Below are 12,515 nucleotides of genomic sequence, written 5' to 3'. Positions count from 1 at the left end.
TACCCAAAGCCCCCCCTGAATCTACGCCCTTGCAATCAACATGCTCAACATTCACATCACACCCAATGGGCTATGAAATCACCTCAGGCGTTACTATACAGGGCCCACCTTGGCCGTCAGTTTGCCCTACTAGGAGCTGAATAATTCCTTCAACACCGAGAGAGCACGGTCCTTGGTCCACACGGAGATGCCCAAGTGTCCATGGCTACAACCTCTCTGCTGCTAAATACATGGCAAAACTACGGCCTACCGATTTATTGGTGCTGGCCAACGGCAGACTGAATTTAGGAGCCAGGTCCGTTAGCAGGATGAGCATCGTCGACAACCCAACGAAAGCAAGGACCTTGAAATGCATGCCCCAGACTGGAGTTACTGACAACGCAGCACCTTCATTGGTATGTCTGCATTACGATACGTATATGCTAGTGAGCCTAATGATGGCACAGTGCTGAAAAGTCACTCAGTTATATGCCATCATTTATTTATTGTAATCTAGATTTAGGTAAAGCCACACTTGCATTCCCTCGGATCTGGGCCTAGTGTTCAGTGTTGTAATTCCATGTGAGGTACTGATAGGGCCTACAGTCACGTGATTTATATCATTATGCTGATTGGTACTTTCGATAGCTGAGAAATTCTGCTTCTTTTTGGCCACATACAGACATTTGGCAAGTAGATAATATATCCAGAAACCCTTTGGCTCCCCCAAAATGGCCAATGCAATAATGATGTCTTAGTTGCAGGTCCCTCTAGTCAGTCAGGGCCTGATTCACTCTGACGGAGGCCCAGCCGTCTTGGCCCAGAGAATTCTAATGGCGGAGATTCCGCCAGGAGGGCGGAGACTCTTCCTCCACGACTGCGAGGCCTCCCGGCACCACAAGCGCTGAGTCACTTCGCGAATCAGGTTCCAAGTGTGTAAAGACAGCGGCAGCAGAGACGTTTTAATGCATGGGCAAAGTGGGCTCTGGCCCAGGGCCCCAGCCTTTCAGGGGGCCCCCTGACAGTCAGCTCCATTCTCCAGAGTTTTGCCCTAATGACCTTGAATATTTCCTAAACAGTTTGTTTTAAATTCTGTTTTCCTTTCATTTATTTCTTATGTACCTGATGTGTGAGAGTCTAGTACAGCCATTTTGCAGAGAAATTTTGTGTTTATGTTTCATGCAATATACATAAAAAACGTTTATTTTAGATCAAAAGAAGGCCTAACATATAAGAAATGGGAGGGCGTCACAGAGATTATTTGCAGTAATATTGGTGAGCTGCTGCTGTGTTACAATATTGAAAACACACATAACTATCCCTGAATATTAGATGTAAACACATTCAGGGCCTTATTTATGAGAAGTGATGCATCGCTGTGTGAAAACAGGGATGCGTCACTTCTTAGTGCGCCCTCGTTGCGAAATGATGGATGTGTCATATTTACTGTATGACGCATCATGTCGCAAGGAGTTACAGATATGTCAGTATTTCTGACAAATCTGTATGCGCAAAAGTGATGCATTGCTGGGGTGTGTCTGAAAATATACGCAACTCCAGCAATGTGTCCTTTCACATGGAGCAAGCCCCATGTGAAAGGGCCTGCATCAGTCTTATGCCTGCTGTGTGGCAGGTGTAAGATATTGACGCAATGGCGTCCTAGAAGTGGCGCACTGAGTTCTCATAGATTTCAATGCGGCACTTCTACGAGGCATTTTGCGGGGCAACACCCACCCTGCATACATTATGCCTGGCGCAGGTACAATGCGGTGCAGGGGTTTACAAAGTGAAGCATCTGCCTAGATGCGTCACTTTGTAAATAGGGCGTAACATTACACATATTTTATGCTGCCAGTGCGTCACAAAAAGTGACGCACCAGCGGCATAAAAGTGAAGCAAAGCCTCATAAATAAGGCGCTTAGAATTTGGACGAGTGTTCCTTTGCACTGTCAGGGACCTAATGAAATGAAATTGTGTATTTAATAAAGCGCGCAGCTACTCAGACTAGAGAGTCCTGACGCATGACAGTGGGAGGAAAACATGCGTAAAAGACCCATCAGTTATCAAAAAGCCAGGTTTTTAAGTTCTTTCATGAAAGAGAGTAGGTCTGTGGTTAGTCTCAGAGACTCAGGGAGGCTATTCCACAATTTTGGGCCTAGAAAGCCGTGGGATCTGCCTCCAATGCGGGCACTGCATATTTTAGGCATGATGGCCAGGTTGGCATTGGAAGAATTTAGGGGTCTAGCTGTTGTGTAGCGATTAACAAGCTTATTTATGTAGCCGGCTCCTAAGCCATGGAAAGCTTTAAAGAAGATGGTCATCGCTTTGAAGCCGATCCGTTATTTTATGCGGAGAGACTTTAGAATAGGGGTCATACTAGATCTGGGTTTAGGTCTCAGGATGGCTCTGGCCGCCGCGTATTGTACCACTTGTAGGCGCTGGATAAGGCATTTGGGAAGACAGAGGTACAAGCTGTTGACATAGTCAAGCTTTGATGTCACCAGAGTCTACACAACGATCTTTCTGCTCTCAAGCGGAAAACAGTGGCAGGAGTTTTTTTTAGCATCCAGAGTATGCCAAAGCAAGTGCCATTTAGATTTTGAATTTGAAAGCACATGGAGAGTGTCTTGTCTATGACAATTCCTACGTTTTTGACTTTCTCCTTTTCAGCGGGCGGGGGTGGCAGATCTTTTGGCCGCCAAGCGCTCCAGTCAGGCGTTTATGGATTACAAAAGAAAACAACTTCAGTTTTGTCAGGATTGCACTTCAGCTGATTGATCTTAAGCCAGTTAAAAAACCTTTGTGAGGCAAGACCTAATCATTGCCCCGTCAAAGTCGGTTCCTTTTTCACACGTAAAAATCAGCTGAGTGTCATCAGCATAGGAAACAATTTTGGCGCCCTCTTCCTCTACCAGAAATGCAAGGGGGATAGATATATATTAAAAAGGGTAGGACTGAGAATGGAGCCCTGAGGGAAACCTACATTCATGGCCGGAACTGGGGATGAGAAAGGGGGGAGCCAGATGTCCTGAGATCTATTTTCCAAGAAGGATGACATCCATTGTAAAGGCGGTCCCCCCCCCAGACCGATGTTAGCAAGTCTCTCCGGGAGCCTCTCATGTGGGGCCATATCGAAGGCTGCCGACTTATCGAGCAGTATCAGAACAGTCTTGCCTCCCTGGTCCAGCTTACCCTTGAGAAATTCAGTCACTTCCAGCAGAGCGGACTCCATACTGTAGTTAGCCCTAAAACCCGATTGGGACTCATGAAGGAGCTTCCCATCTTCAATGTGATTTTGGAGGGCCTTGTTTACATGCTTCTCTAGTACTCTGGAGAGGGTCGGAAGAAGGGAGATTGGCCTGTAGTTGGCAGGGTCCTTCGGTTTGGCGTTAGCCTTTTTTATCAGTTGAAGAATTTTAGCATTCTTCCATAATTTCTGCATGTTGCCTGAGGAGAGAGAAGCATTAAAGTGCTGGTTTACTGTGGGGTTTATGGTGGGAGCTAATAGGTTCAAGATATTCCCTGGACATGGGTCAGTAGGAGAGCCAGACTTAATGCTTTGGAGAGGGGTCAGTGACTCTTCAAGCTGAAACTCAGGGAAAGCTAGTAAAGATGTAGGATCCAAGAGGTGAAATTTGCTATTAGAACTAAGGTAGAAGGTCAGTTCTTCCTCTGAGATGTTAGTGAAGGCTTGTTGGATCATGGAGATCTTTTTGTGGAAGAATTCAACTATTTACTTAGACCATTCTTCAGTGCATGGCCCTTCCTTTGTGCCGGCTATCAGGGCAGTAAAGGATTTAACTATGCTAAAGATTTCCTTACTCTTATTTTGGGCATTTTCTATCTTGGTTTGAAAGAGGTTTTTCTTGGCTGCCTTCACGAGAATGTAATGAGCTTTTAAGGTGTCTTTATACACCTTCCTGTCCTCAGGTAGATAGGATTTACGCCATTTCCGTTCAATTGTTCCACAATTTCTGTTGCGAGATCTAAGGGAATCGTTAAACCATGGAGCTGGTGGGGCTGACCTCTTTGAGGAGCAGCAAACAACCAGTACCACTGCATCAATGTTGGTTCGGAGCCATGAATCTATTGAGAGGGCGTCCGAGTTGGGGCAGCCAGACAGCTCTGGTGAGGAACGACCGAGGGCGTCTGCTAACATCAGGATGGATATTTTATGGAACGTCTTGTAATTAGATACCCTCTACCCTGTGTTAGCTCAAGGGGCTGAGTTGGGAATGACGAATTTTAATAGGAGGTGGTCAGACTAGGTAATGGGAAGTGGTAGGTTTACTGATATGTCAAAGTTGTGAACGATTTGGTCTAGGGTATGGCCCTTCTCATGGGTGGCCAAAGAAACAGATGGAAACATGTTCCAGGCCTGCAGCGCCTCCAACAAGGAAATTGTTTGAGGGTCTTTTCCATTGTCCATATGTATATTGAAATATCCCAGAATGAGGCAGTTGTTGTATTTTAAGGCGAGGGAGGTGGTGGCTATATTAAGCGTAGTAATAACATTTCCAATAGCACTGGGAGGTCTGTAAATCAGAAATCCAGCTATGCTATGATGGGGGGATAAGGTACAGCAGAAGCCTAAGCAGTCTAGTTTTTTATTGTAAATTATGGCATCACCTCCCTCCTTCCCATTCGATCGGTTCCTCCTAAGAATGTTATAACCCGTAGGGATGGCCGAGGTGATAGTAGGGTTGGAGGCTTCAGACAGCCAGGTCTCAGTGAGAAATAAAAGATCAGACTGTTAGTCTAAAAGTAGGCCATAAATGTATGGTTCATGCTTTTGTATAGAGTGACAATTTAAAAGGGTGGCCTTTAAGTCCTCTGTTTTCTTATTGTTTTTACACTTATTGTTGCGTGGGAGGATATTGGGTGCGAGTTTCCTGGGCTGGAGGAGAGTCCAGTTGCACTTATTGCATCGAAAGTCTACCTCCAACCTCGGATCCGCGGCTGTACAGTGACATAATGGTAGCCGCCTAAGGCTAAGCAGTTTTTCCCTATTGCAATATAGTGGAAGAAACTCACTGGAGGGGAACTGGGCAGCATGGCCGGCGCCGAATGCCTCCAGGCGCAGACAGGCTTACCTTCGGCGCCAGCGGCGCGCCCGCTGTGCACGTCCACTTAGCACGTCCGTTTACATCGGGAATATATAGGCTAATGCCCATGATGCAAACTGGATCACCAACGCAGCTGAGGAAGCGGAAACTGCATAGGCATAAGTGAGAAGCCCGATAGTAGCCCCAGCCCTCCGCACAATCGGCGTATCAGCCGCGGCGGACCAGGACTGGAGGAAAAGCGAGATGCGAATCCAAGCAGCTAAGGAGGTGTAGGCAAACAGAATCAAGTAAAGTGCAAGTGCGCATAGGTAGGAGAAATTATTAAAAAGCACAGAGTAATTCAGCCAGACATATACAATTTAAAAAGTAATAAGAAACCTAGTAGCAGGGCAGGAAACACTAAATCCTACAGCTATCAGCTGCGCGCATCCGTTTGCATCGGGAATATATAGGCTGATGCCTATGATACAAACTGGATCGCTAGCCCAGCTGAGGAAGTGGAAACTGCGTGGGTGGAAGTGAGTAGCCCGATAGTAGCCCCAGCCCTCCACACAATCGGCGTATCAGCAGCAGCGGACCAGGACTGGAGGAAAACCGAAATGCGAATCGGAGCAGCTAAGGAGGTGTTGGCAAGCAGAATCAAGTAAAGTGCAAGTGCGCATAGGTAGGAGAAATTATTAAAAAGCAAAGAGTAATTCAGCCAGACATATACAATTTAAAAAGTAATAAGAAACCTAGTAGCAGGGCAGGAAACACTAAATCCTACAGCTATCAGCTGCGCGCATCCGTTTGCATCGGGAATATATAGGCTGATGCCTATGATACAAACTGGATCGCTAGCACAGCTGAGGAAGTGGAAACTGCGTGGGTGGAAGTGAGTAGCCCGATAGTAGCCCCAGCCCTCCACACAATCGGCGTATCAGCAGCAGCGGACCAGGACTGGAGGAAAACCGAAATGCGAATCGGAGCAGCTAAGGAGGTGTTGGCAAGCAGAATCAAGTAAAGTGCAAGGGCGCATAGGTAGGAGAAATTGATAAAAAGCACAGAGTAATTCAGCCACACATATACAATTTAAAAAGTATTAAAAACGTAGTAGCAGGGCAGGAAACCCTGAATCCTACACCTGTAAGCTAGACACATGTCCATTTACATCGGGAATAGATAGGCTAATGCCTATGATGCAAACTGGATCGCTAGCGCAGCTGAGGAAGCGGAAACTGCGTGGGAAACAGGGGCTCAAATTAGATCATAAATTCAAAGGTGTCCTGAACAGGGGCCCCCAAAATATGTTTGGCCCAGGGCCCCCCAAATCCTTAAGATGTCCCTGAGCGGCAGTCAGCCTCTGGCAGCCCGGACAGACTGCGGCATATCCTGGGAAGGTACGCGCGCGTCCCCCTGCAGCGTGCTGCCAGTGGACCCATCCGTCACTGTCCGCCGGGGACCGGCGCGTGCTGCACTGCAGCGCTTACCTCATGATGTGGATGCATTCCGGCTCCTTGGCGAAGCTGTAGGCGTACCCGCTGGAGGTAGTGCCAAAGTCAATCGCAACCACCACTTGGAAGGTCGGCTCGTCGTCCACCGCCGCATCCGGGTCTTTCTGTGAAGAACAGGAAAATAAAAGCACGCCTGTTAGCCTGAATATCCAATCCAACACGGTGTATTGTGTATTAAGAGAAAGTGCGTGGGAGCTTGTGGCTTTACTGCTTAATTCGTTCTTCCTCATGTCCGAATGAGGCTGCTCCACAGACCTACATATGCCAGAATTTAGAAGTAAAGGAGGAGGGACCCTCGGGAAATATGGAGATTTCCGGTTTGGTCCTTCTTTTATGTAAAGATGGTGAAGTGGCAAAATCTGTTCCCCTCAGATTCCAGTCTGTGCATACACAGTGGCGCTGGCCGATTTCTAGGCCGCAGCAATACTACCTGAGCACCAGGACAGAGGAGAGGTGTGTGGGTGTGCCGTGCACTTATAAGAGTGAAGTCTCGTGTAGTTCGGATTACCTTTCTCCTTGTCTTAAATTTACGCCCCAGCTTTCTTTCTCGCTGCAAACTTGCAATATTTCCTCGTAAGTGTTAGTTGGCGCGGAAAATGGAACGGGCTCTTTTGTGGTGAGTTAACCTTAAAACTGTGTTGTCCTCGCAGCTTTGAAACTGAAATGTTTTTGGGGCGGGTTAAAAGTCCGATTTCAACTTGAAAAGCTACAAGATTCAAACGTAGCGAGCTATGTGTAGGCTAGTTCACTGGTTCACGAAGTTACATGAAGTTCATGAAAGAAAAGCAGGGGAACTTGGGCAACAAATACATTTTCCTGGCAGAGGCAATGGGCAGTGCTTTAAATGGGAAAAAATAAGTGCAGGTACTCATTAATATGAGCTAGAGGCGTGGCGAGTGGGCGGGGCTAGGGGCGGGGCTTAGGACAACATATGATGATACATAATGACTTCTATATCAGTTGCAGCAACAATGAAAAACACATGAGAAATGTGTTTATATAAACAAAAACAGGTTAACTTAATACACAAAATAAAACCCAAAAAGGATGATATGTGAACAGTTCCTCGTTTTGCAATATTTGCTGCTTCTTAATGCCATACTGTTATTTGTTTGGCACAATACTATATACTCTCAAGCATACACAAACACACACACAGACACACATGCCCGCACGCGCACACACAGACACACATGCCCGCACGCACACACACACACACACACACACACACACACGCACTACACATTCCCTCTAAAATCTACTGAGTGTCCTGATTCTCTCCCTTTTCTCTCACAGAAAAACAGGCACACACACAAGTTATTATTAAGTAACAATGTTCTGAAGCTACATGAACAGATTTGTTGCACGCACAGCATACAACCCTCAACTTTTTGTTAGCTGTGCATCATTGAAGCCTGGGCTAGGGATAGGATTTTACTCCAAAATTGTCATGATTAGACTAGAAAACATTAGTGTAACTGTAAGTATGTCGTTTTGGGTAGCTCTTCTTCCCTCCTTGAGTTTGAACCTTGGGGCATGAAAGGGGCAGTTTTTTCTAGAAAAATATAAATGCAACCTGTTTGCATGTTTTCTTTGCCAACTGTGTACTCTGTCACCAGGCGAAAATCTAACATTTGCAGGATTTGTCTGGAAATTAATAGTGTAACCTGCATGTAAGTAGTTTTGGCTAGCTGTTCCTCAAGACATCCTCAGTTTGCACTTCTGGTCATATCATGTGATGTGATGGTAAGCCTAATATTCTCAGATTCTGTCCACAAAAGATGAATTGTAGCCTGCTCGTGTGTAGCCTTGACTATCAAACTGTGCATAAAACGCTAGGGAGGATGTCCTAAGATTTTCAGGTTTTGTCTAGAATTGATTAATGTAACCTGCATGGATGTAGTCCCGCCTCATCGCAGGTTCAAGCATGTGATGTGGTGTTTACCTTCAAAATTTCAGGCCTATTTATGTGATGGAAGATTGCACCCAACCTTTGGTGGAGTATGTGGGATGCACTGTTAAAAACCCATGGCCAGAAAAGTGAGGTGAATAGTAGGCTCAGCTCCAGCTGAACCACAAAGTTCCTTGCCAACATTACTCAAGCGTTTGGTACTTGTTGATTCTTCTTGGACAAGTTGGTAAAGTAACATGTTTGCCGCTTTGTGGCTGTGGGGAAGGAGGGTATGCCCCCGTACGGCCCTCGTTCACCATTGCCTGCAAAGGGTCCCAGGAGCGATGGTTAAGTCTTTCTTTCATGTCTTGACTCAGCACCAGCGGTCAAGTATCGAAAAGCTGCAGCAACAGACTCCCACCCCAAAATGCTCCCCTCCATGCTGAACTCATCCCCTAAATTTGCCGTCTGAAAAATTAAAGTTAAGAAATGCACCAGATTTATGACTTTACAGAAAGTGTGTTAAAATACCATTTCTAAGACGATTCATGATTTCAAAACTGAAATATCTGGTATTTTTATCTGAAAATAAGTGGCAATCCTAACTTAATCTGCCACTTTACTTCTTTCCATGCATCCCTACTCCTTCCAACCACAAAGAGAAGCAGTTCCTGTCCGGAACAAAAAGATGGAGAAAAAAAACGGCTTTGGCAAAGGCAGAGGATTTTGTTGGACTGTCACTCGCTTTAGAACGGCCAGTGCAATCAATATCCTAAATAAGACTGGATTACTGACTGACTGCCCGTCCCAACCCATTTACACATCTGATTGAGAGCACTTTCAGTCGAATAGTCGTCGGGCACCTGATCGACAGTGAAGGGTCTGTCTAGACCCTGCACTGTTAATCACAGCGTGACGCAAGGCAGGCCCTACTAGATCCCTGCAGTCTCAGGCCACTCACATGGGTGCTGCTGGAATCTCCAGCAGGGACTCTGCAAGAGGCTTGGCACCCCTACAAGCTCCCGGGAAGCAGAGCGGCATCTACCCTGTGTTAGAGGAGATAAATAACCGGAGCCTGCAGTGCCATCTATTAGGGTACTGGTACTCTCCCTGGCTAATGAGAAGTGCCGGTACTGAGGGCCAGAAAATTCAGAACTGCCGGTACTCAGTACAGGTGAGTACCGGCCCATTTAAAGCACTGGCAATGGGTGAAAAAACGAAGCCCTGCATTTTCTGACACTTCGCAACGATGCCACATGCTCCTTTTGATTATGACTGGCTGTTGCGTCAGTCTTTAGAGAAAGCCGCCATGAAATGATGGCTATTTAGTAGACTGTACGAAGACAGCCAATTACAGGGAAGCACCACCGAACTGCGCACACAGCGATCGATTGGCCATGCTTAGTCCTAGTGGCAGTGTCGCATGAGGCACTGTTGCATGCACTCATTTATCATAGGGACAAATCATGACGTATATTGCACCTGCATGCCCCCAGGTCTCACTTGTGCAATACCAGTGTATTCGTTTCCCTTTGGTGCTACATCATAAAGGAGCACTGGCAATGGCAAGAGGTCTGGCTGATGTATGAAAGTGTTTTTCCGTCACTAATGGGTTTAGGCACTCAATACCTCATCATTGCACTCATATATCCATTACTCCATACCCGAACTCATTCTTGCATTTACCTTCTGACACTACCACCATACAGCAAACAATATATGCAAGCTAAATTAAAAGAATACAAATATAAAAACAGAACACAGGAATATGCTTGCAATAACTGAACTAAACATAGAAGCGGGTGTTCATCTTGCAGTGGTATTCAGACCCCCCCAGGATATATTGTGGCATAGATTGGCAAATTTTGCTGCACAAAAATTGAAATTTAGCGGCACAAAAATGGAAATTTTGCGGCATTATTGCGGCACTTTATTTTACTCGTAATCATTCCTTTTCAGCCCAAAATAATTGGAACCTGTTTTATCAGAGTATTTCAGTTTGAAATAGGTATGTTTAAAGTTTCTGCAGCTCTACGGAAGCACAGCTCCAATCTACTAACCTTGTGGAGGGGGGGCGTATTTTGGTACAATCATACTGCCCCCCTTCGCTCCCTGGGTGCAGTCACACAGCCCCCCCTTTGCTTCCTGCATGCAGTCATACAGCCTCCTCTTGTGTCGTGTGCACTGACTCCTTTCTACAGGTAGTGCTGACAGGACAGACATACAGGGGCGGCTCCTCCATTAGGGCGGAGCTTCTTGAGAGAGCACAGCTTTCTCGCAGTGCGAGAAGCAGAAACATAAAATGGTAATTTAAATACCATTTAATATTTCTGCTTCCTGCACTGCGAGAAGGCAGAAGGCAGGGTATGCCTTCTTGGGGGCGGGCGGGAGGGTATGCCTGGTTGGGGGTGGGCGGGTCGGGGAGGAGTGGCTTACCCACTGTTGTGGGCCCTGGCTGTTTGGTCAGACCAGTCATGCACACTTTACATTTTCTCTATGTAGGCTGCAGCCTACAACGAAAAAATGGCACTGTCCACACCTATCACAACGCTGCCATTGCAGCATTGTGATTAGCTTAGGAGAGGGGAGGGAGGCTGCGTTCTAATTGTTTCCAGCAGCGGGACCCAGCCAGGAGTGGAGGCAGCGCGGGACCCGGTAAGGTAAGTTTTATTTTATTAAATTCCTCCCCCCCCCCCGCGCGACCCCCTCCACCTGCGAGTCATGCGAGCCGCAACTACAGACATCTGGCAATAATCATCCTTCAGGATCACATCCAGGTTGCTGAAAGAAGTTCAAGAACCAAACCTAGAGGTAACTGGCCATTTTACCATCTCTCAATTTTTGCGTCATAGGGAATATCAGGATTTAAATCCTTTTAACTTGTGGTTGACAGGTACGGTTTCAATTGCACATAAGAGACTGGGTCTGTCAGCAGAAAGGTAGACTGAGGGCAGGGCTGGCTCTAGGGCGGTGTGACCGGTGCCACCGCACCGGGTGCTGGCTTTCTGGGGGCGCCGTGTTTGCAAGTTTATTATGTTTTCAAAGCACCTGCGGCAGCGTTCCTTTCCTCTGCAATTACCAGGCCTCACAAAAATGTCTAGATAACTCCTGTGATTAATGTTCTTTCTGGAGAGAGATCAGAGTTTTGTATAGTTGAGGTTTTGACTGAGGTGAAGTTAGTGCAGAGGGTTAATATGCCTGCTGCAAAGAATGTGTACCAAGTAGATTACAGAGTGCGTATGATGTAAACAGATCAGCAGGTTACTGCTTTCAAAAGAGACATCCCTTTGTTACTTTCAATTTATAACAAAGTCCAAATATAGAACAGAGAGCTAATAACTTTCATCATATAACTCCATATTCACTACAAAGTATACATTAGAACATTGATTAAGGTTGCAAAAAGGGTTAATTTGGCTAGAAACTGATTCTTATTATTAAAGAAAACTCCCAACTATTCTCTTTCTGTCTCGACTCTGAGTTTGTGCTTCTCCACGCCGAGCACTCTTAAACTAGACTGCCTACCAGTATGGATGACATGTGACTCCTACACTTTTATTCCTTTGGCTTATGGAACATTTCCTAAACACTTATTTGCACACGTATGATTGTGTCTGTGTAATGTGTGTGTGATGCAAAGTGCTCTGACACCCTACACTGGTATGAGCGGCGCTATAGAACTAATTCGATGCATCTGAGAGAGAGTGGTTATGGAGACTTGGTCACTGTTAAAGGGTGCTAGTGAGAGAAGCCGGGGTGGAGGTGGTCATGGGGGGGGGGTTTGGGGGGGGCAACAAACATTGTCGCACAGGACTCCACCGGCGCTAAAGCCGGCCCGGACTGAGGGCATGGAAAACTCAAAGGAGTTGGTTCTGGAAAGTGTGGGGTACTGGCACTGGACATTATCAACAGAACTAAGAGCCTCCTGTGATAGTGTTTCAATGGTGATAGTGGAGTGGAAGTATACTGTGCACCTCCCCAATAACATTTACTTGATAGGAGGAAGCATGCCTAGCACAAAAAGCCCCTGGGAGTCTCAGCCTCGGCTTGAAGTGACAGCATTCTTAGGAAAGCCCAGACCCTCTT

General features: G+C 46.4%; 1 protein-coding gene across 1 annotated transcript in view; it reads right to left on the bottom strand.

Moving 5' to 3' along the window:
• HSPA12A (heat shock protein family A (Hsp70) member 12A) overlaps positions 1-12,515 on the bottom strand; it is a 408,132-nt gene that overhangs the window by 204,875 nt on the left and 190,742 nt on the right. The window contains exon 3 of the mRNA XM_085603185.1: positions 6,515-6,642. Within this exon, the coding sequence (XP_085459311.1) occupies positions 6,515-6,642 (128 nt within the window). The remainder of the gene's footprint in view (positions 1-6,514; positions 6,643-12,515) is intronic.

This window comes from Triturus cristatus, chromosome 1_2 (genome assembly GCF_964204655.1).
Source record: "Triturus cristatus chromosome 1_2, aTriCri1.1, whole genome shotgun sequence".
Classification (NCBI taxonomy): Eukaryota; Metazoa; Chordata; class Amphibia; order Caudata; family Salamandridae; genus Triturus; species Triturus cristatus.
The sequence above is the reverse complement of the archived record's forward strand: the minus strand, read 5'-3'. Positions and strand labels throughout refer to the sequence as shown.